This window comes from Rhinopithecus roxellana, chromosome 7 (assembly GCF_007565055.1).
Source record: "Rhinopithecus roxellana isolate Shanxi Qingling chromosome 7, ASM756505v1, whole genome shotgun sequence".
Classification (NCBI taxonomy): domain Eukaryota; kingdom Metazoa; phylum Chordata; class Mammalia; order Primates; family Cercopithecidae; genus Rhinopithecus; species Rhinopithecus roxellana.
The window spans coordinates 87,773,406-87,797,803 of NC_044555.1; the positions used below are offsets into that span (position 1 = coordinate 87,773,406).

Genomic DNA, 24,398 nt, shown 5'->3' on the forward strand with positions numbered 1-24,398 from the left:
AAGAAGGTACAGAGGTTTCCCCCTTACAATGATGAACAGACGTGAATATGTCATCACCACCCATAGTTTACATTAGGGTTCACTCTTGGTGTTGTAGGAAACCATGAATACTAATAGATTTGATTACCTAAATTTTATATATCAAAAACTAAAAACAAAGTAAAATTAAAAGGCAAACAAACTGTGGAATACATTTATGTCATGTATTACAAAGGACCAATGCTGATATTTGAAGTGATCTTACAGATCAGTAAGAAAAAGATGAATACTTTAGGAGAAAACAAGTCAGGTCATCAGTAGGCAACTCGCAGAAAGACCAAAAAAAAGTCAAAAGTACAGAGAAAGTTCAGCTTTACAAATGGTCAAAGAAATGTAAATCACATTGCAGATTTGAATAAAATGAGCTTGCCCAACATTATGGAAGGGTCTGCTTTTAGAGTACAATTTGATGATATGTATCAAAATCTTTTAAATTTTGTGTAATAATAGCATTTAATACCCTCTCTGTGAGGCATAACATTAAACATTGGACAAAGATTAGCTCATCTAATCCTCAAAATTACCCTTTTGTGCAAATGTGGTTATTTCCATTTTAATGATGAGAAAATAGGAATGTTGGAGGAATAATGCCAACTTTCCTGAGGTCATTTAGCTAGTTAACAGAGACAGGACCTCAAACCCATAATATGTCTCAAGAGCCCAATCCCTTAGCAAGTATGCTCATCTAAGAATTTCTTCCTCCAAAATATTTAGATGTGTGTGTGTCCAAATATCTTCATCACATTATTTATAAGAGCAGAAACTTTTAAAACAATTAAATGCCCAACAGTTTATTCCATAGAACACAGTGTAGCTATTAAAAATCATATTGAAATAGAAAATACTCATGGGAAGATGTCTGTGATACTGTTAAATGAAGGGGCAAATTTCAAAACCAGATTTATAATAAAAGTATAGTTTTTAAATATATGTGTACAGGAAAAGACTAGAAGGACACACATCAGAATGATTCAGAATGGTTTTGTATGTGTATGTATGTTTGGGGAGCAGAATTTTAGGCTTCTGTTTAGCTTTGAATTTTCCAGTTTTCCTGCTTTAAACATATTTTTTTATAATTAATATAATAATTATAAAAGAAAGCAGAAATTTCCTCCAGAATGATACCTTTTAGGTTCCAACTCCTGGACTGTAAGAAATAGATTCTCAGTATGTAAATGGTATTCCTGACCCTGGTGTGTCCCACTTAGCCTAATTTATTGTCTCTCTTTAGCAGATGACATAACTTGGGAGTGATTACTTATCTTGTGAGAATATATCTTTGCTATCTAAAATAAATTGCTGTGCAGCTCTTATCTTCCCTTGTGTATGCAATAATACATAACTGCACATTTTAGGAGCACATGATTGTAAGACAACTCCTGCTTCATGTTTGTAACATGTCTATATGTTCCAAATGCCTTAATTTCGACATTAAATTTCAATTTTAATGTATTTGTGTATCTTTCACACTATTTTTCTGACCAACATAGTAGACCAACTGATGGAATAGAAGGGTATGATGCTCCCACGCTGATCAGGATCCCTATTAGAACAGCTTTCATTACCAACTCACCTATAACTTGAGGATATTAAAATGAAACTCGCTGATTAATAATATGGGGTTCCTATATTAATCAACACAAGTACTTGGAACCTTGCAATAACATTTCAGAGGAAGGTCTAGGAATTTTAACAAGCATTCCCAAATCAGGCATCCAGCCTTTGAGGGTGAGTCAGCTGCTGCCTGCTTCACTGTTATCCTGCATTCCTTGGCACTTTGCTGGGCTCCCTCATTCTTTCCCATGGTGAAGACTCCAGGAAGCTAAAGTTTCAACTGTTTAACCTGGTGTTTCCCATTCTCTTTAGATTGGTGTTGTGCTTGTTCCAGAGAAACTGGCTAGTTCGAAAAATGAAATAGTGTTTTTGCTTTTTATTATGATAGAAATGGAGAAGTGAACCATTGTCATATTACCTTTAGTTTGTAGAACATTCAGCTTGAAGGTTTAATACAGAATGAACATCATGTATCTTAGTGCCCAAGTGGGACTCCCCTGCACCCCCACTGATAATTGCTGCCATATTGTGTCTATGAACAGGTTCCTGGTATAAATTTACCCGTCAATCAACTGACCTATTTCTTCGCGGCAGTTCTCATTAGTGGTGTTGTACATGAAATTGGACATGGGATAGCAGCTATTAGGTAATGATATTTACCTTTTTCTTCGTACTACATGCAAAAAAAAGCTTTTAGGAGGATTTATTACTAAAATCTGCTACATTTGATACTTCACTATTTTTCTTTCTGTGGCTATTGCCTAGTGCATAGCCATCATTTGTTACTTTGAGGAAGCTTCTTTTTTTATAGAGAAGATTAATATGTTGATGAATATGCTCTGTTAACCACGGGCATATCTGTAATCAGGGTCTTTCTATCCTTTGCCTTTGCCAGCGTGGTTATCCTCATGATGCCTCAAAGGTTTTTTTACCAAATCCTGAAAGCCAATCTTTCTGTTCATCATGGAGTCAGAATGATAACCACTGTACTCAAAACCCACTCACCTTAGAACTTTATTTGACTTATCAGCTGAAATAATTTCCTGCTTCTGCTTATGTCCTCTGCTGGCTAGAGCACGAAAACTGAAAGCACTGAGTTTAACAAATATCATACTCTATCTGGAAACCCAAGTGGAAGATAAGATGAGACCTGGGACTAGCTTTGAGTATCACGCTCTGTTCTTGGTCTTGGCTTCCCAAGTGTATCACTGTAACTATACCTAAGCATTTAGAATCCTATAACGCATACAAAATCATGATGGGGAGAGGGCCACGTCACAACTCCCCTGCTACCTCCATTGCTAATTACTGCCATAATTAGCAAGCATGCTAATAGGAATGTGTTTTATCCTTTCGGTGTGTGGACCAGAGAAAAGGTTAAAAACCTCTGTTTCGGAAGAGAAGATGTAATCACTTCTTATTACTTTCCAGTTGTTTATGAACAAGAGTCTATTTATTGGCAATAAATCCTCATCTTGACAGAGCATATACTATTACACAGGTGTGCACAATAGTGGCTTAAAGTGGTGGCTGCTGGGTTTCTTTTTCTTTTTAAATCTCCTTCACCTCTGCTTCCATGTTTTTAGCTTTGCAGCCTTTAGGATTTTACCTACAGACACATCGTTAATAACAGCTTAACAATTTACAGTATGTTTGTAAAAATAACTTGGGTAATTTTTTTTTAAATCCCAACTGCCAAGAAAAAAAATGAACTGTACAGCTGTCTTATATATTTAGTATTAAGCAACAGCACAATATATTTAGGTGATACTTTTTTCTAGGGAGCCTGTTTGGTTTTATGAGACTTAAATATTAATTTTTGGAAAATGAAGTGATAAAAAAAGTTCTTTTTTTTCTTAATATGGAGAGCAAAACCTGCTGAAAAAACTGGTTCTCTTAAGGACAATCTGAGCATTATGCATGTTTAAACATACTTACTTAACGTTAGCTTGATAGGAATACACCTAGATAGATCTCTACCATTATTTATAATTGCTAAGACAAATACAAGTTATTAGGTAATTTACTTGAATTATATAGTCTCCTGTGTCCTTCTCTGATAATAATTCAGAGTAAACCATAAAAATGTTTTTCATTTAGTTTCTCATAAAAGCCATTTCTGTATATATGTGACTAACTTCAATTATTTGCTCAACACATTGGTTTCTAAAAATTTTGAAGTGATGTCTATTTCAGTATGCCCTATGTTACAAAATTCAATTTCACAGATAACCAAATCTGTATATTATTATAAAATTAAGATTATATATAGTATAGATATAATTTTTTGGCTGTTCAGAGGGACTTTTTGTTTTTTAAGCAAGAATTCAAATTACAGGGAAAAGTTTTAAGATTATGTACACTATTAATTTGATAAATATAATAATATTAGTAAACTCCTTTTTCTTATGTGATTTCTTAGGGAACAAGTCCGATTTAATGGCTTTGGGATTTTTCTCTTCATTATTTATCCTGGAGCATTTGTTGATCTGTTCACCACTCATTTGCAACTTATATCACCAGTCCAGCAGCTAAGGATATTTTGTGCAGGTAACAGACTTAATTTTGTTTTAATATTCATCTGTGCTTTTCGTTTTGATTTTCTATGATAAGTGGTTTTTGGAAAATATATCACAAATGACAATACGTTATCTTTTGGTTAATAACTTCAGTTTATAAGACCCCCTCAAAAGTAGAGGAGTAACATAATTTACATTCCAGTTTCCTCCTTAAAACCAACTAAAAACAACATAAATTAATTTTTAAAAATTTAAAAACAGAAGAAAACTTTGTTTTGTCCACAACATAAACTCACAAACTATGAAGAATGTCAACTCAGCTGAAATAGAATGAAATTTGCATCAAATCAAGGGAGAACATGAAGAATTGACTAAGAGATAAATCAAAAGTATCCAGGAATGGAGAAGAAGGGTTATGAAAGGATGGGTAGTGAACTCTAGCACTGTCAGAGTTCAGTCAGAGAAACAGAATCCCTTGGAGATGGAACGGCAGTTCCAGCTGAGTGAAACTGACATAAGACAAATTCATCACAACCCTGCATCACTTTTAATGGAATAACTGAGGCTAAGCAAGTGTGGAATTAGAATTCTCAAACTAACAACAACAACAAAAAATTGAAGGTGGGAAAAACAAAAACAGGAAATGTAAATACTAATTTCCTCAACTTCATAGTGGAGAGGACATCTGCCTGAACTTGATAAATCAAGAAATAGAGGCTTGAGTATATCACTTAAGATTGTAAATGTAAACAAGATCTAAAAACACACATAAACTTTTCAAGTTATCACAGTGAAAGCATGAAACACAGACCAAAGAAAACAGACCCTATATCAAAAGGTAAACCATGGTAATGAATTTAAGACCAAAACACATTTATTTTGTCAATAAACATAAATGAAATAAGCTCACCTGGCCGGGCGCAGTGGCTCAAGCCTGTAATCCCAGCACTTTGGGAGGCCGAGACGGGCGGATCACGAGGTCAGGAGATCGAAACCATCCTGGCTAATACAGTGAAACCCCGTCTCTACTAAAAAATACAAAAAACTAGCCGGACGAGGTGGCGGGCGCCTGTAGTCCCAGCTACTCGGGAGGCTGAGGCAGGAGAATGGCGTGAACCCGGGAGGCGGAGTTTGCAGTGAGCTGAGATCCGGCCACTGCACTCCAGCCTGGGCGACAGAGCGAGACTCCGCCTCAAAAAAAAAAAAAAAAAAAAAGCTTACCTACTGAAAGAAAGATGCCCTTAGTTTGTATTTAAAACATGTCCCAAATGTGTGATGTACAAACTAAATCTGTCTAAATAATTACTCAAAAATATTGAAAGTAAAATGATGAGCAGAACATAACATGCAAATGGGGACAGAAAATAGGACCAAAAGCATTATGTCAGACATTGGGGGCCATTTAACAATAATAAGGAATATAAGCCACAATGAAAATACAACATTTGTGAATCTTACTGTATCAAGTAACAAACCATCAGAGCAAAACAAAAGTGGGAAAAGTATAAGAAGAAACAGAAAGGTAATAAAAAGACTCACCTTTTAATACATGGCAGATAAGTATGAAAAAGTTAGGCTAAGGTAAAAATAGGTATGCCAAACTCTATACCATGAACACAGAAGACAATATTTTTTTTCAAATGCCCATGGGACTTAAAGTCTCAGTAAATTCCCAAGAGAAGACTAGCAAACTAAGTAAAAACTACCTGCAATTTAGAAATTTATCTTAATCACACCTTGGATCAATTTAATTCAAACCTGTGATTTCAGTAGGTTTAAAAATTATGATGATGAAATCATTTTACTGAGATAATGTTTAAACTTTTGCTAAAAGAAAAATGCACTGCCTTAGGCAGTTATGCAATTACAAATGGAAATAGATCAGTTAACTATTCAACTTAAGAAAAGAACTGTAAAATAAGAAATGATGACATAATTAGTAAGGATATAGGCAGAAAATAATAAATTAGAAAAAACAAAACTAGATCTGTTAAATCTAAGAGCTCTTAAAAAAAAAAAAAAGGCCGAACAATGAGAAAAAGCATCTAAAGACAATTAGCAATCAGATTGTGGAATGAAAATTGATAACAGAGAAAATAAAAACAATTATAAGTGTTCTTTGCTCATTTCCACAAAAAATTTCAAAAACCTGTATAAATATAAGAAAATAAAAATAGTTGAAATTAACCCAAGAGGCAATCAAAAAAATCTAAATAGGCAAATAATTATAATGGGAGAAATTAAGAAAGTTGATAAAGAATGCCCTTTCTTTTGAGATGGAGTCTCACTGTGTTGCTCAGGCTGGAGTGCAGTGGTGTGATCTAGGCTCACTGCAGCCTCCACCTCCCAGATTGAAGCAATTCTCCTGCCTCAGCCTCCCGAGTAGCTAGGATTACAGGCACGAGCCACCACGCCCGGCTAATTTTTGTATTTTTAGCAGAGATGGGTTTCATCATGTTGGCCAGGCTGGTCTCGAACTCCTGTCCTCCTGCCTCAGCCTCCCAAAGTGCTGGGATTACAGGTGTGGGATTATTGCGTCTAGCCAAGAATGCCCTTTCCTATGTGGAATTCTTTCATACCTTGAATGAAAAACTTTTCTTTTAAATTCAAATTTAGTATAAACTTTCCAGATCACATAGAGAAGGAAACTAAGATTTTTTTCTTAAAGCCAAATACAACACTGATTAGAACATCTGGTGAAACACAAAACAACCTACAGACACATGACCTATCAAGAATACACTGGTGGTTGAAATCTGTTTGAATGTGATAAATATTATTTGCTATTAGGGAAAAAAAAAATTCATCTCAGAAGATATTGAGACAGTCTTTAACAAAATTCAACATCCATTAATACTTTAAAAAATCCTGGCCAGGAGCGGTGGCTCACGCCTGTAATCCTAGCATTTTGGGAAGCTGAGGCAGGTGGATCACAAGGTCAGGACATTGAGACCATTCTGGCTAACACGGTGAAACCCCATCTCTACTAAAAATACGAAAAAAAAAAAAAAAAAAAAAAGAGCCGGGTGTGGTGGCGGGCGACTGTAATCCCAGCTACTCTGGAGACTGAAACAGGAGAATCGCTCGAACTCAGGAGGCGGAGGTTGCAGTGAGCCGAGATCGCACACCACTGCACTCCAGCCTGGGCGACAGAGCGAGACTCCGTCTCCAAAAATAAAAAATCCTTAGTAAAAGTAGGAATAGCTGCATACATCATAATAGCACAACACTTAGCACTCCTATTAAAGGACAAGACAAATTCTACTATCAACTATTACTGATATTCAATGTCGTGTTAGTGCAATTAAATAAGAAGAAAAGCATAAAAGGAGTAGGCTTTTTTGGCAGATACTGTTATATGGGATGGAAAGGAGGGGAAGACATGAAAATCAACTGAAATGAAATACATAAAAAATCAGTAAAGAGCCTGCTTACGAAATATTCGAAAAACAATACCTGGGCGGGGCTGCAGGGCGGCGCACGTGAATACGTGGGCATGTGCGTGGGTACGTGGGCATGTGCGTGTGTACGTGTGCACGTGCACGTGTTTTTCGGGCCGCCAGACGCGCCAGTTGCCTAGGCGCATGCGTCTGGTATCCCAGAAGCACCTGCGCCTTCCGCCTCAGCCGCTCGTGCTTTCCTCAGGTTCGCGCCTTACTCAGGCTCGCGCCTTCCCCAGACTCGCGCGTTTCTCTGCAGCTCGCGCGTTTCTCTGCAGCTCGCGCGTTTCTCTGCAGCTCGCGCGTTTCTCTGCAGCTCGCGCGTTTCTCTGCAGCTCGCGCCTTTTTCTGCAGCTCGCGCCTTTCTCTGCAGTTCGCGCCTTTCTCTGCGCTCCGGCCTTTCTCTGCGCTCCGGCCTTTCTCTGCGCTCCGGCCTTTCCCTGCAGCTGCCACCTCACTCCCCTCAGCGTTCTTTTTCCCACGGTCTTCCTGTTGCTGCTAACCTAACTCTCAGCCATGGCCTCCAACGAAGATTTCTACATTACACAAGACCCGGAGATTCCGGCAGATATTGTGGGGCTCCAGGACATCAATGTGGAGCCCCTTCCTATGGTGGACATTCCGATGGAAAGCATCCAGTACGAGGATGTCGATGGCAATTGGATCTATGGTGGCCACAACCACCCACCTCTGATCGCGCTGCAGCCGCTTTTCATGAGCACGGGCTATGGCGACCACGACCAGGAAATGCTCATGGTGCAGACACAAGAGGAAGTGGTGGGCTATTACGGCTCAGACAACCTGCTAGGCAACGACTTGGAGGACCAGTTGACCATCCCGGATAGCACTGAAGACGAGCACTTCCAGCTGACCCTGGCCTCTCTGTCAGCCTCGGCGGCATCGACATCAACCCAGAGCCGCAGCAAAAAGCGCAGCAAAAAGCGCAGCAAAACGCCCAGCAGCAAGAGTGCCACCAGCACTGAGGCCACGCCGGCGGGCAGCAGCTCCAACGAGGGCAGCAGGAAGTGGGAGCAGAAGCAAGTGCCGATCAAAACGCTTGAGGGTGAGTTTTCCGTGACTGTGTGGTCCCCTGACGATAACAATGACCAAGGGGCAGTGGGTGAAGGCCAGGCTGAAAACCCACCTGATTATTCCGAGTACTTGAAAGGGAAGAAACTTCCTCCTGAGGGATTACCAGGCGTTGATCTCTCAGATCCTAAACAGCTGGCAGAATTTACTAAAATGAAGCCCAAAAGGTCCAAAGGAGAACTTCCCAAAACAGTCCCTTGCTCTCATAGTGGCTGCGAAAAGATGTTCAGGGATTACGCCGCCATGAGAAAACATCTCCACATCCACGGGCCCAGAGTCCACGTATGTGCAGAATGTGGCAAAGCTTTTATTGAGAGCTCAAAGCTGAAACGACACCACCTGGTTCACACCGGCGAGAAGCCCTTCCAGTGCACATTCGAAGGCTGCGGGAAACGCTTTTCCCTTGATTTCAATTTGCGCACACACTTGCGCATCCACACCGGCGATAAGCCCTTCGCGTGCCCCTTCGATATCTGCAATAGGAAGTTCGCTCAGTCAACCAACCTGAAAACCCACATCCTAACGCATGTGAAGAGCAAAAACAGCCCGTGAAAAGGAGAAGACCCCTCTCAGACTTGGGAAGTATCTTCCAGGACTGCGGTAGGGAATAAATATGCCTCTCAAAGCTTTGTATGTTGTTTCTAAGAGTTTTAAAAGCCTGAATCCTACACATCTAAGGTTCGTGTTTTGTTAGAGTAGTAAAAGTACAATTTAAAAGTTTTTTAAAAGTAAACCTTGACGTAAGATAATAGTGCTAAGATGCCATAGCTTGTTCTGTAACCGTGTTTTTGTAAAGTTTGGTCCCAACAGGAGAAAAGTTCGTAGACTTCACATCAAGAGACGGTTCTTACAAACTGTTTAAAATGGGACTTTTCACATTCTTAGAAATAGTTCATTTATTGTTTGCAGTGTTTTTAAAAAACTTGTAAAAAATTCAAAATTGTTCATGTTTATACTTTTAGGAATATGCTTAATAAGTCTATGTATGGTTTTTCTGGAGGTTGATAACTTTGGGAAAGATTTACTTTAAAGAGTGAACAATTATATACATACGCGAAGTATTTTCCTGCTTAAAAAAGTTATATCGGTGTTATTTGTTTTAATTTTGGTTGTATTCTTGGATGTTAACACATCTTGCATTTTAGCTGTATTAGGTTATGTAGTATTGATATTAGGTGATTTAATACTACTAGTTTAAACCTATTTTAGTCATTTTATTTTCCCCAAAATACTACCAGATGCTGTTTAGTGTAATTTCTCTGCCTGTTCAGTTAAAGCAGTGCTCAGTTGTAGAATATATTGTGTGTATGTTGACTTTAACACTTAAGAAGTACATTCTGTGTAATAGAAAAAGCAACTTCTCTCTAAAGAAGGAAGAAAGTAGTTTGCCTATATCAATACAGAAGCTAGAACTAAAGAAAAGGGGGAGGGTGCTACTGGCATCTGGTGGGTGGAGGGAGATCAGGAATGCCACTAAACATCCTACAATGCACAGACAGCCCCACAGAACAAATAATTATTTGGCCAAAATGCCAATAGTGCCTGGTGCAGGGGCTCACACCTGTAATCTCAGCACTTTGGGAGGCCGAGGTGGATGGATCGCTTGAGCTCAGGAGTTGAACATTAGCCTGGGCAACATGGCAAAACCCGGTCTCTACCAAAAATACAAAAATTAGCTAAGTGTGGAGCGCACACCTGTGGTCCTAGCTACTCAGGAGGCTGAGATGGGAGGATCACTGGAGCTGGAGAAGTTGAGGCTGCAGTGAGCCGTGATCGAGCCACTGCACTCCAGCCTGAGTGACAAAGTAAGACCTTGTCTCAAAAAACGGGGGGTGACAAGGGGACTGGGCATGGGGCTCCTGCCTGTAATCCCAGCACTTTGAGAGACTGAGGCAGGTGGATCACTTAAGGTCAGGAGTTCAAGACCAGCCTGTCCAACATGGTGAAACCACCCCCCGGCTACTAAAAATAACAAAAATTAGCTGTAGACTTCATAGACTTCACATCAAGAGACAGTTCTTACAAACTGTGTTTAAAATGGGACTTTTCACATTCTTAGAAACAGGATGTTCATTTATTGTTTATAATGTTTTTTAAAAAACTGTAAAAAAATTCAAAATGTTCATGTTTATACTTTGAGGAATATGCATAAGTCTATATATGGTTTTTCTGGAGGTTGATGACTTTGGGAAAGATTTAAAAGAGTGAACAATTATATGCATACGCAAAGTATTTTCCTGCTTAAAAAAGTTATATCGGTGCTATTTGTTTTAATTTTGGTTGTATTCTTGGATGTTAACACATCTTGCATTTTAGCTGTATTAGGTTATGTAGTATTGATATTAGGTGATTAATAGTACTAGTTTAAACCTATTTTAGTCATTTTATTTTCCCCAAAATACTACCAGATGCTGTTGTTTAGTGTAATTTCTTTGCCTGTTCAGTTAAAGTAGTGCTCAGTTGTAGAATACATTGTGTGTATGTTGACTTTAACACTTAAGAAGTACATCCTGTGTAATAGAAAAAGCAAAATAAAATACCTCTTCTAAAGAAGGAAGAAAGTAGTTTGCTTGTATCAATATAGAAGCTAGAACTAAAGGAAAGGGGGAGAGTTCTGGTGGGTGGAGGGAGATCAGGAATGCCACTAAACATCCTACAATGCACAGACAGCCCCACAGAACAAATAATTATTTGGCCAAAATGCCAATAGTGCTGGGTACCAAGGGCTCACACCTATAATCTCAACACTTTGGGAGGCCGAGGTGGGTGGATCGCTTGAGCTCAGGAGTTGAACATCAGCCTGGGCAACATGGCAAAACCCGGTCTCTACCAAAAATACAAAAATTAGCTGAGTGTGGGGTGCACACCTGTGGTCCTAGCTACTCAGGAGGCTGGGATGGGAGGATCACTGGAGCTGGGGAAGTTGAGGCTGTGGTGAGCTGTGATTGGGCCACTGCACTCCAGCCTGGGTGGCAGAGTAAGACCTTGTCTCAAAAAAAAAAGGGGGTGGCGGGGGGGCGGGCATGGGGCTCCTGCCTGTAATCCCAGCACTTTGAGAGGCTGAGGCGGGTGGATCACTTAAGGTCAGGAGTTCAAGACCAGCCTGTCCAACATAGTGAAACCACCCCCCCAGCTACTAAAAATACAAAAATTAGCCAGAGGTGCTGGCATTACCCCTGTAATTCCAGCTACTTGGGAGGCTGAGGCAGGAGAATCGCTTGAACCCAGGAGGCGGAGGTTACAGTGAGTTGAGAGAATGCCACTGCACTCCAGCCTGGGTGACAGAGTGAGACTCTGTCTTCAAAAAAAATAAATGCCAATAGTGTCCCTGTTAAGAAACCCTGCTGTAGAAAAAGTAAGAGTTTTTAACAAAGATTCCAGAGTTTTGCAGTACTTTTTAACAAATCATTAATGGACAAGAGGTTGTTTAGATGAAGGAAATGTGTGTGCCCCACCACCCTCATTGCCATTTAACCAGCATGGGTAAATCCAGAATCAGAGGGGTGATCTGGTACTAGCTACATGCCTGACGAGATAAGACACTAGGCAGATAGTCAAGGAATCAGTGCTGCTGAGTGTCCGGGCTTTTATTCATTTGTTCATGTCTGGTTTCTGTGACTAGCAACTCGGCTGGGGTTGGGGGAATTCATAGTGGTATCCTAAATTAGTTTCCCCAGAGTAAATTCCTGTGCATCAAAGGATTAGGTTTTTTTGTTTTGTTTCGTTTTAATTTTGTTAAGGAAGCTATGAAAGCAGTACAAGAAAACACACGTGAATATCTTTTATAATCTTGAAGTGGAAAAGCCTTAGTACAAGGAACTATTTGATCACACAAAAACTTAAAGTATCTATACAGGCAAAATGACAAACCACACCAAACAACAAACTGGGAGGATAAAATTATAATACCTGTTACAAAGGACCAAATTCCTCCATGTATAGATTATAAATAATAGCATATATGAATTAGTAAATTAATAAGAACTCAATCAAAAAATGGCAATGAATAGAAATAAGTGGCTCTCAAGAAAATGGGCTTTAATTTTTCACCCAGAAGACTGGCAAAGAGTAAAATTATGATAGCATCCAGTGTCGTTCAGAGAGTGGAAAAATGTCAGTTATGAGAGTATAAATTAATGCAATAATGCAAACTCATTGGAGGTCAACTTTAATGTTCATATTTTTTGACCCAACATTTCCATTTCTAGGTAATTTTTCATACCCTTGTAGATGCATACTTAACTGGACGCCTAACATTGTAAGCACAGCTGTATATTTCAGTATTATATGAAAAGGTTAAAACACCCTAAGTGATTAATAGTAAGAAACTTATAAATAAATTGATATGTTCATAAAAATGGATTACTCTGTAGCAGATATAATGGGATTGATATGTATGAACAGATATGGAAAAATGTCAAAAATATATAAATTGAAAAGCAAATAGGTTGTGATGGCTCACACCTGTAATCCCAAATTTTAGGAGGCTGAGGTGGAAGGATCCCTTCAGGAGTTCAAGGCTGCCATAAACTGTGATCACAGCACTGCACTCCAGCCTGGGCAATAGAGTTAGACTGTCTTTTTTTTGTTTTTGTTTTTTAAAGAGACACGAAAAAGCAAAATATAGTATAATAATTTGATACCATTGGTGTTTTAAATGATGTGTCTGTATATAATAGAAAAGATCATTTACCCTATAAGTCCTAGACCATACTTTGTCTGGCTATTTCTGCAATTTAACAATTTACAACACTTTAAAAAGGAGCATTTTACAAAGTGAATACATGACTTGGAACATATGTTAGCTAGGTATTTCTCTGCTCTAATAACTAAAAATAAATGGCATAAACTCTCAAAACATTCCAAATATAAGTAGTTCAGTGTTGATCGGGTAACTCTGTGATTTGGGGACACAGGTTCTGTCTTGTTAGCTCTGCTATTCCCAGCAGGCAGCTTGTGTCGTGGACCTAAATCCAGCTCCATCATAGCTACATTACAGCCCACAGGCCAGAGTTGTCTCCATCACATCCTGGTGCTAGTAGTGCCCATACCCCGCCCCATAAGAAAAACTGCAATAGGAAAAGGGAAGACTAGGTATGGGGTAAGGGGTTATCTAGTGGCGTGTTAAGTGAATGTTTAACATCTGGCTCTGCAGGGCTGAGGTAGGGAGCTCTGATGGTAGCATTTGCTGGTTTCTGTGGTGTAAATACTCGCACCATGGTCAGTTTCAAGCTGTAAACCTACACTTCCTGAAGGAGGAATTAGGGAGAAGTGTACACAGTTAGCTCCGGCAAGCTTGTAGGAGCAGGCTTCAGGGAACCACTGGGTTCATATAACCATATCTGCCATAGGATGGGATATAAGATGCTAAGGGGAAAAAAGAGTTTAAAAAATATAGGCCTGGGCCGGGCGCAGTGGCTCAAGCCTGTAATCCCAGCACTTTGGGAGGCCGAGACGGGCGGATCACGAGGTCAGGAGATCGAGACCATCCTGGCTAACACGGTGAAACCCCGTCTGTACTAAAAATACAAAAACTAGCCGGGTGAGGTGGCGGGCGCCTGTGGTCCCAGCTACTCGGGAGGCTGAGGCAGGAGAATGGCGTAAAACCCGGGAGGCGGAGCTTGCAGTGAGCTGAGATCCGGCCACTGCACTCCAGTCCGGGCGACAGAGCGAGACTCCGCCTCAAAAAAAAAAAAAAAAAAAAAAAATATATATATATATATATATAGGCCTGGTGCGGTGGCTCACGTGAGCCTGTAATCCCAGCACTTTGGGAGGCCGAGGCGGGCAGATCACCAGGTCAGGAGATGGAGACCATCCTGGCTAACATGGCGAAACCCCCCGTCTCTACTAAAAATACAAAAAAATTAGCCGGGCGTGGTGGCGGGCACCTGCAGTCCCAGCTACTCGGGAGGCTGAGACAGGAGAATGGCGTGAACCCGGGAGGCGGAGCTTGCAGTGAGCAGAGATTGCGCCACTGCACTCCAGCCTGGGCGACAGAGCGAGACTCTGTCTCAAAAACAAAAAACATATATATAAAACCCGCTGGGCGTGGTGGCTCACGCCTGTAATCCCAGCACTTTAGGTGGAGGCAGGAGGATGACTTGAGCTCAGGAGTTCAAGACTAGCCTGAGCAAAATGGTGAAACCCCTGTCTCTAGGGGAAAAAAAAAACAAAAAAACCCATACTAAAAAACTAGCCGAGCATGGTGGCACGCGCCTGTAGTCCCAGCTGCTTAGGACACTGAGGCAGGAGTGTTGCTTGAGCCCAGGAGGCGGAGGTTTCAGTGAGCCGAGATCTCGCCGTTGCACTGCAGCCTGGGCGACAGTGAGACTGTCTCAAAAAAAAAAAATTTTTTTTTTAAATTTAAAAACTATAAAACTGTCTTGAAAAAGTTATTAGAAAACTTACTGCTTTGTACTCTTAAATAAATTATTAAAATTATTACACATGTATACTCATATACATGCTGATGTGGGCAGAGAAAATCTGGAGTAATGGAAAATGATAACAATATGTTTACTCTGAGTCATGGGGCTGGTGGTTGAGAAATGGTATTTGGGAAAGATGACTATTACTTCTCTATTGTTTGGAATTTTTATAGTCAGCATGTATTTTTTAGTAATTTTTTAAAAGCCAATTGAACATTTTTAAATTAATTTCATATTAGGGTTAAAATGTACTGAGTCTTCTTTTTCCTTAAAATTGGCATTTAATGTCCAAAACTAAGACTAAAGAAGGTTATATATCCCCACCAATAATTGGATCCACACACCTCTTTCAGAGCTTATTAAATGGTATATAACTAACTAGTCCTCCTATCCCAAACATCACCTAGCCCAGTAACTTCTCATTCTCAGTTGTGAGTTGTCAGCCTAGTAGATAACAGAACAGCTTTGCCCTGCCATCTTTCCCAGGCAAGGGGGCAAAGTTAGAGGTGGGGAGGAGATGCTTATCTTACCCTGAATTCAAGACAGGACAAATTCAAAGATCTGGAATTGTCTGTAAGAAGAAGAGTTTAGTATCTTACTCCCTGCTAAATGTTTGCTGAGCTGTGAGCTCACCTTGGTGCAGCCATCAAAGTGGAAGACAACATGGGAAACCTGTGTGTTCCCCAAAGTTTAGGGATGTACAGAAATTATGTATTTAGAGTGAGAGAGAAATACATGTATACCCTCTGCCTACTTTATTAGTTTTAAACTTAGGAATATAGCTTCATTGCTTCTAAAATGTCTTCCCACTTCCATGTAAAAAGTCCAGAGTGTCATTTAAATCTAGTTTTTTGTTTTGTTTTATTTTTTGTTTTTATTTGTTTGTTTGAGATGGAGTTTTGCTCTTGATGCCCAGGCTGGAGTGCAATGGCATGATCTTGGCTCACTGCAACCTCCGCCTCCCGGGTTCAAGCGATTCTCCCGCCTCAGCCTCCAAAGTAGCTGGGATTACAGGCGCCTGCCACCACACCCAGCTAACTTTTTATGTTTTAGTAGAGATGGGGTTTCATCACGTTGGCCAGGCTGGTCTCGAACTCCTGAGCTCAGGTGATCCACCCACCTCAGCCTCCCAATAAATCTAGTTTTATAATGCTACTTTTAAAGAGTAGCATAGGTAGGCCAGGTGCAGTGACTCAAGCCTGTAATCCCAACACTTTGGGAGGCTGAGGTGGGCAGGTCACTTGAGCTCAGAAGTTTCAGACCAGCCTGGGCAACATGGCAAGATTCTGTCTCTACTAAAAATACAAAAAATTAGCCGAGCATGGTGGTGCACGCCTGTGGTCCCAGCTATTCAGGAGGCTGAGGTGGGAGGACGGCTTGAGCCTGGGGAGCAGAGGTTGCAGTGAGCTGAGATTGCACCACTGCACTCCAGCTGGATGACAAAGTGAGAACCCTGTCTCAAAAATAAAATAAGTTGCATATGTAATAGATTTTTTTTCTTTCTTTCTTTTTCTTTTTTTTCCTGAGATATGATATCGCCCTGTCACCCAGGCTGGAGGGCAGTGGTATAATCACGGCTCACTGTAGCCTCGACCTCCTGGGTTCAAGTGATCATCCCACTTCTCAGTCTCCCAAGTAGCTGACACCACAGGCGTATACCACCACACCCAGCTAATTTTTGTATTTTTTGTAGAGAGGCGAGTCTTGCCATGTTGCCCAGTCTGGTCTCGAACTCCTGGGTTCAAGAGATCCACCCACCTCAGTCTCCCAAAGTGCTGGGATTACAGGCATGAGCTAGAGCTACCACACCGGGCTATTTCTTTCTTTCTTTCTTTTCTAATAAAAAAATAACAATGAAATGCATACTGATTTTGAAAAGAAAAAGCCACTAAACATCTGTCTGAAATTTGGTGGGGAAAAAAGAGAGATGAGATGAGATACTTCCTGAACACATTGTAAATGAAGGTGTTTTAATTTTGAATTATGGTATAAAGAATTTTTAGAAGAGGGATTAAACAATACCTGCGATCTGGTCCCAAGTGAAGAGTAGATTGCTTAAAAAAAAAAAAATTATCTATGCTTTGTTGCTAAAAATTCCTTTAAATAGTGGAAGTAAAATTTGACCATTCTGGTTCCATACTTAAATGTTTTTAAATCCTTCTTAAATATTGAAAACCCTGTTCTTATTTGTATAAACCAGTTGTAAGTTTATTTGAGGGCAAAGTAAAAAACACTGGTGACTATAAAAATGATGCTGTGATGAGAGTAAGCTGGGATTTAAAATTAGAGCACAGTGTAAGCCTTGCCAAATTGATAGTTTACATTCTTTCAGCTATAACTACTGTGGGTTATTCAAGGAATAGTACGTTGTTATTTTACCTATTCAGTCATCTGGTGACCTGTAAATCACATCTGTGTATTTAGAGAATTAAGGTAGTTGGTTTTTCTATTATTATTATTATTTGCAAACCACACTAAGCATAAGTAGGGCTTGACTGGGGTGATCCTTAGCCCCCGCTTAATAATAATCACCAGCTTCAAGTCTATGTGTACCTTGCTGCCTTGATCACAACTATAGATTTTCTTCTCCTTTGAACCATGATTTTTTTTTTTTTTTTTTTTTTTTTTTGAGACAGAATATCTCTGTGTCACCCAGGCTGGTCTCAAACTCTTGGTCTCAAGTGATCTGCCCACCTCGGCTTCCCAAAATGCTGGAATTATAGGCAGGAGCCATCGTGCCCAGCCCCGTGATATTTTTAAACCCTGAGTCACCCATATTCTGATTTTTCTACTGTTGCCCCCATCTCACTGCTTAGTATATAAACCAGAATAAAATTTGTCCTCAATTCCATCTAAGTCCTACTGTTGCTTGGCTATTCTTTTATTAAAATGATGAAGAAAGCAAAAGAAGGCATTCCATCACAACTATTTAAAAGTGTTCTAGAAGTTATAGTCATTGCTCTAAGATCAAACAGGAGGGAAAAGATGAGGTATGAATGTTGGAGGAGATAAATGATTATTATTAGCAAATAATGGAAAATCCAAGAGAATAAAGACTAAGACATCCTAAATGGAAAGTTCAGTTTGCTGGTTGATTACAAAGTAAATATACAAAAATAAATGTAGTGTTCCTGTGTATCTGAAAGAAACAGATCATATAATAGGAAGAAAAGATCTCATTCAGAAAGTAATGTGACATAAAAAAATTAAAAACTAACATTTTTAAAGAAGTGTGCAGGGCCTATATAGAGAAACTACAAATCTGTACTGAGAGATGTAGAAGATTTCAGTAAACAGAGATGTCATGTTCCTATGTCAGAAATGTGGAAGTGTGGATTTACCCCTAGTTACTGCAGTCATTGTAGTGACATTATAAATCCTAATGTGGGCCAGGTGTAGTGGCTCACACCTGTAATCCTAGAGCTTTGGGAGGCCAAGGTGGGCGGATCACTTGAGGTCAGGAGTTCAAAACCAGCCTGGTCAATATGGTGAAACCCTGTCTCTACTAAAAATGCAAAAAAATTAGCCGGGCGTTGTGGTGGGCGCCTGTAATCCCAGCTACTCGGGAGGCTGAGGCAGGCGAATCGCTTGAACCCAGGAGGCTGAGGTTGCAGTGAGCTGAGATCTCGCCACTAGGCAGTAGAGTGAGACTCTGTCTCAAAAAAAAAAAAAGAAAAAAGAAAAAAATCCTAATTTGAATATTTGGTGGTTCTCAAAATGATTCTCAAACTTGTTGGAAAGGATAAAGGGAGAATAACCAAAATAAACAAATTGAAAGTATTTATTTACTAAATACTGAAATATTACTACCAGCAACAGCTTTGTTGTCACTGGAATAGTGGAAAAGAATGGAAAATCCGGAAGCAAGCCAAAGAATAGATGAAAATGTAGTGTAAATTAAAAGTTGCATTTAATTTAGTAGGGAAAGGATGCACTGCTCAGTAATTATTAGCTAAACATTTGAATAAAATTAGTTATATGTGTCAGTCACACCATACACAAAAATAAATTACAAATGGTAAAAGATTTAAATATAAAAATCACACACATACACAAAAATGAATTCCAAATGGTAAGAGATTTAAATGTAAAAATAAAACTGTTTAAACCATCCTTCCCCACAAAAGGAGTGATTACTTACATAATGTTAGGGGTGAGAAAGTCTTCCTTTGCACAGCTGCAAAGGTTGAATATACAATGGAAAAGATTCGCAAATTTGACTACCTAAATTTTAGGGGGTTTTATTTATTTATTTATTTTTGAGATGGAGTCTCGCTCTGTCGCCCAGGCTGGAGTGCAGTGGCCGGATCTCGGCTCACTGCAAGCTCCGCCTCCAGGGTTCACGCCATTCTCCTGCCTCAGCCTCCTGAGTAGCTGGAACTACAGGCGCCCACCAACACGCCCGGCTAATTTTTTTGTACTTTTTTTAGTAGAGACGGGGTTTCACCGTGTTAGCCAGGATGGTCCTGATCTCCTGACCTCGTGATCCGCCCGCCTCGGCCTCCCAAAGTGTTGGGATTACAGGCGTGAGCCACCGCGCCCGGCCAATTTTAGGGTTTACAAAAATAAATAAATAAATAAAGGCAGTTTTCTTTTTTTTGAGACGGAGTCCTGCCAGGCTGGAGCGCAGTGGCATGATCTCAGCTCACTGTAGCCTCCGCTTCCCGGGTTCAAGCAATTATCTGACCTCAGCCTCCCGAGTAACTGAGAATACAGACGCACGCCACCATGCCTGGCTAATTTTTTTGTATTTTTAGTAGAGAGTAACTGAGAATACAGACGCACGCCACCATGCCTGGCTAATTTTTTTGTATTTTTAGTAGAGACGGGGTTTCACCATGTTGGCCAAGCTGATCTTGATCTCCTGACCTCGTGATCCGCCCGCCTCGGCCTCCCAAAGTGCTGGGATTACAGGCGTGAACCACCGCGTCTGGCCGACAGTTTTCTTACGGTTTGTTGCTTTATAGTCTGTGACGTGATGTAAAACACATGCTCAGTTTGTTCCACCAATATTATTCTGCATAATAGTTTAATTCTTAAAACAACCTCCGTTTTCCAAGTACCATTTGAGTTTCTGTACCCCTGTTTAGCAAGAATTTTTTTATTTGAATGTATTTGAGGTTTCTTTCAAAGATCACAAATATGTTTAAATTAGTGATATATACATTTTCTGAAAAGAGGGTATAGTTAGTGGAAGATACTAGTTCTATCAGTATCAAATCATGTTAGCGTGTGGTCTTCCTAGTGTGGTATTAACATGCCCGTTTTAGATTTCAGTATCTGAAATGAAAGTAACTAATAATTGAACATCTGTCTGCTCTACTAATAAGTAGATATTTTTGCCTCATTGCTTCTTCTGATCACTTTATTAATTTATCAGAATGCCCAAGTGTTGTGAGGTCCACCTACTTATATCATTCCTGCCCCTGGTTGAGCTTATTGCTTTTTTTTCCTCTCTTTCCAGGTATCTGGCATAATTTTGTCCTTGCACTCTTGGGTATTTTAGCTCTCGTTCTCCTCCCAGTAATTCTCTTGCCATTTTACTACACTGGAGTTGGGGTGCTCATCACTGAAGTTGCTGAGGTAAATAATGGATTACTCAGGGCATTCTTTCATCAGAGGTTGTGATGTAATACTTAGCATCTAATCAGAAACTTTTATTCAAGATCTCCTCATATACAAAATGCTTGGTTTCTTCTGAAGAAATTACCGTAATCCTTTCAATTCTAGCAAATAATGTTGGGAAACACATTGGTTTTTTTAAAGTTTCATGAAAATTGTTTTTGTCCTGATGCTGTACTTAAGAAGATAGTATCAAGATTCTCTACCTGTAGTTTATTGGTAAAATGCATCATTTACCTTTACTGTTTATTTTTATATCTGCTTTTGAGTCAAATGTCTTTACGCCTCCTAAGTACTAAGAAAGATGAAACCTAGGCTGTCCGGCTGCAACATTTCATAGGAGTTTAAGTTAACGTCTTCAACTCTGTATTTCACTCCCTTAGACAATAACTGCTATGATGGCATCAAATCTTCTATTCAGACATTAGAAAGAGGAAAATTACCTTTGTGAGCAGTTGGCTTACATATACATTGTACTGATGGTATTGTCTGTATATTTGGGATATGTAAGGACGTGTCTTATTGTTTTATGTGTTAAGGATATAGGAAAGACAGCACAGTCTGATGATACGTTCACCAAAAAAAATTTTAATTGGCAGTTTGGGGAAAAAATTTATCATTTTAGTCTTAACAGTCAGCAAGTCGGCTTTTTTTCAGTTGTGAAAAATTCAAAATCTTGGAGAATTTGGGAAAAGCAACTATAATTGTTGGGTTTTATTTTAATTTTCTAGGACTATGTCTTGAATTCAAAGCTGGATTATCTTCTGCATTCAAAATATTCTACTTAATTAACTCAGTGTCTTTATTATTTGCTCAGATTAATTATAGCTTGTCTTCATGCATTATCTGATTTGGTTTTACCCTCTTCCCAAGGACTCTCCTGCCATTGGACCCAGAGGCCTTTTTGTGGGAGACCTTGTCACCCATCTACAGGATTGTCCTGTTACTAATGTGCAAGATTGGAATGAATGTTTAGATACCATCGCCTATGAGCCCCAAATTGGTTACTGTATAAGTGCATCAACTTTACAACAGTTAAGTTTCCCAGTTAGAGGTGTGTATTTTCCTCAATATAATATAATGCTTCAAGCACCAGTACCTGCCATTCACTAATCCTTAGACCATGTCTATAGATTTATTCTGTTCTAATCTGTTTAAAGCAAATCAGTAAAGTAAATAGGTTCAAACTAATAGACATTTTTCTTGGTAAGTTGGATGCTAATATGTATGTTTCCTTTATTATATATTGTTGAACTTTTAATTATTTTCATAATGTCATATTTGACTTTTAGGACTCTAATATTTTCTGCTTTCAAAACACTTGTATTAAATCATAGTCAGGCACAGTGGCTCAAGCCTGTAATCCCAGCACTTTGGGAGGCTGAGGCAGGCGGATCACCTGAGGTCAGGAGTTCATGACCAGCCTGGCCAACATGGTGAAACCCCATCTCTATTAAAAATACAAAAATTAGCAGGGCATGGTGACAGGCTCCTGTAATTTCAGCTGCTCGGGAGTCTGAGGCAGGAGAATCACTTGAACCCAGGAGATGGAGGTTGCCGTGAGCCAAGATCAGGACATGGAAAGAGACTCTGTCTCAAAAAAAAAGAAAAAAAAAAAAATCAGCATTCAAGGTCCATCATAACCAATTAACTAATTCCAATAATTAAATACTCCCAATATATTATCTTTATAGTGTGTAGATATATTATAGTACTTTAAACTTTTATAACTGAAAAAGGGAATATAAATAATAAGAACCAGTTCTACTTTGCTTAAGCTTATGTCAGAACAGATAAACAATGATAGTTAACTAAATATATAAAAATCAAAGCATAAACATTCTGTATTAATATATTGTTAGCCCAACACAGACATGCAATAAGGAAAGATTAAAAGAAATAAAAAGGAACTTGGCAAACAAAAAACCCCATCTGGGATTTAGAAAAAATTCCCTTACTTCTTAAGAATTCCCTTAATACTTAAACAGTTCTAGTGGTAGCTGTGTGGATGTTGGCATGTCTGAATCTATCTGGGATAGAGTTATTTTATGTATTTTATGTGGCAGGCATCCTAAGGAAGTTATCTTGGCTTCCAAAAATACCCTGTGAAGTCAGATATGTTGCTCTGTGCAGCAGATGACAGAGCTGAAGCAAGTTTCTTCTCGAATCCTGCCAAACTTATTTTGAGTTATTTTAGCTCTGAAAAATCAGCTTCCCAATTTTTTATACAAAATCAGCTTCCCAATTCTTTGTACAAAATCAGCTTCCCAATTCTTTACACAAAATTGTTTATACAAAATTGAAGGTGTTAGAAAATAGAAATTATGCTCACAGACTATATCTTTAAGTGAAAAAACATCCTGATACTTGTCCACATCTATTGGCGTAGGGAAATATGATTAATAATCAAGAATAGTTTTAGTAAAGTACTGTGTGCAACACAGGCAAAGTAGTAAGAACTGATTTTTTTAAAAAGTTTTAAAATTTACTCTTCCATGTATAATCCATTTGTAAGAATTTTTTTATTATCAAAAATGTTTAGACACAACGGAGAATAGTATAAACAAGCCCACATGTATCTTTCTGCCAACTTCAGCAATTATTAACATTTTGCCCATTTTTTCATCTAAGCAGTCCACTTTTAGGGGAAGTATTTTAAAGTACATCCCAGGCATCCTATCATTTCATCCATAACCTTCAGCCTGCCTTTAACTGATGATGACTCATTAAACATGACCATAATACTGTTTTAATTCCTAACAAAATAACAGTAATTTCTGATATCTACTTGGTATTCAGTTATTTCTCATTCTTTTCATTATAGTTGATTTAAATTAGTTAGGAGGTCTTCTAAGACTTTTTAAATTTGTAACAATTCCCCTTGACCTGTTTTTGAAAGGTTATTTTTTTGTTGAAGAAACTGAGTCATTTGTTTTGTTGAATTTCCTGTATTCTGGGTTTTTCTGGTTATAGCTTATCCTCATGATGTCATTAACTTGTTCAGATGTCTTCCAGTTTTCTATAAACTGTTAATTAGGTCCACGGCCTTGATTAGATTCAGAATCCTTTTTGTTTGTTTGTTTGTTTGGCAAAAACACTTCATAGGTGGCGCTTGGTACTTCCTATGGCATCATATTGCATCCAGTATCTGTTGTGCTCTGTTTTAATGGTGTTAAGATTGTTCAGTGGACCAGTCTGATTATTTAAGGTTGAAATATTTATAAATTTTCCCCATTCTCAGGAGCCTCTTACCATCTTCCAAAGCTTTTAAGATGACAGAAGATTGATTATGTAATCCACAATGTGTTCTTCTTTAGAGAAATGATTTATTATTTCCCACTTCTTAAGTCCTTTATCATTTTCTTTTGGTTTCTCTAAATTTGATGTAATGTGTATTGAATTACAAAAACCAAAGTGACACACTAGTTAAATAAAGTTCTCTTCTGTAGGATTGTTTTACCTAAGATATCTGCATTTTCAGATGTTTAGGGTTTTATCCTTTTCCTATCAGACAGACTGTAAAAATTTTCCCTGAAATACTCAGAAACTCTCTTCTTATTAACTGTTTGAGTATTTCACTGTTATGGATCATGTGCTACATTTTGGAGGTATTTGTTTAAATACCTAAAGCAGATATTACTCTTTTTATACTAAAATCAATCCAGAAGTAATTCTCTCTTTTTTTTTTTTTTTAGACCCTGGGC

The 24,398-nt window shown here is 38.9% G+C and overlaps 1 protein-coding gene across 4 annotated transcripts in view; it reads left to right on the forward strand.

The window, feature by feature from the left end:
* MBTPS2 (membrane bound transcription factor peptidase, site 2) overlaps nucleotides 1–24,398 on the forward strand; it is a 52,405-nt gene that overhangs the window by 9,701 nt on the left and 18,306 nt on the right. For 3 of the 4 annotated variants that reach the window (XR_004058387.1, XM_030934241.1, XM_030934242.1), the window contains exons 4-7: nucleotides 2,136–2,239; nucleotides 4,016–4,143; nucleotides 20,537–20,655; nucleotides 21,568–21,748. Coding sequence is in view for 3 of the 4 variants with exons in the window: in XM_030934241.1 (XP_030790101.1) it covers nucleotides 2,136–2,239; nucleotides 4,016–4,143; nucleotides 20,537–20,655; nucleotides 21,568–21,748 (532 nt within the window). In the remaining variant the exon portion in view is untranslated. Of the gene's footprint in view, nucleotides 1–2,135; nucleotides 2,240–4,015; nucleotides 4,144–8,066; nucleotides 10,162–20,536; nucleotides 20,656–21,567; nucleotides 21,749–24,398 lie in introns of those variants that run through there. The other variant, XM_030934240.1, reaches the window with a different exon arrangement.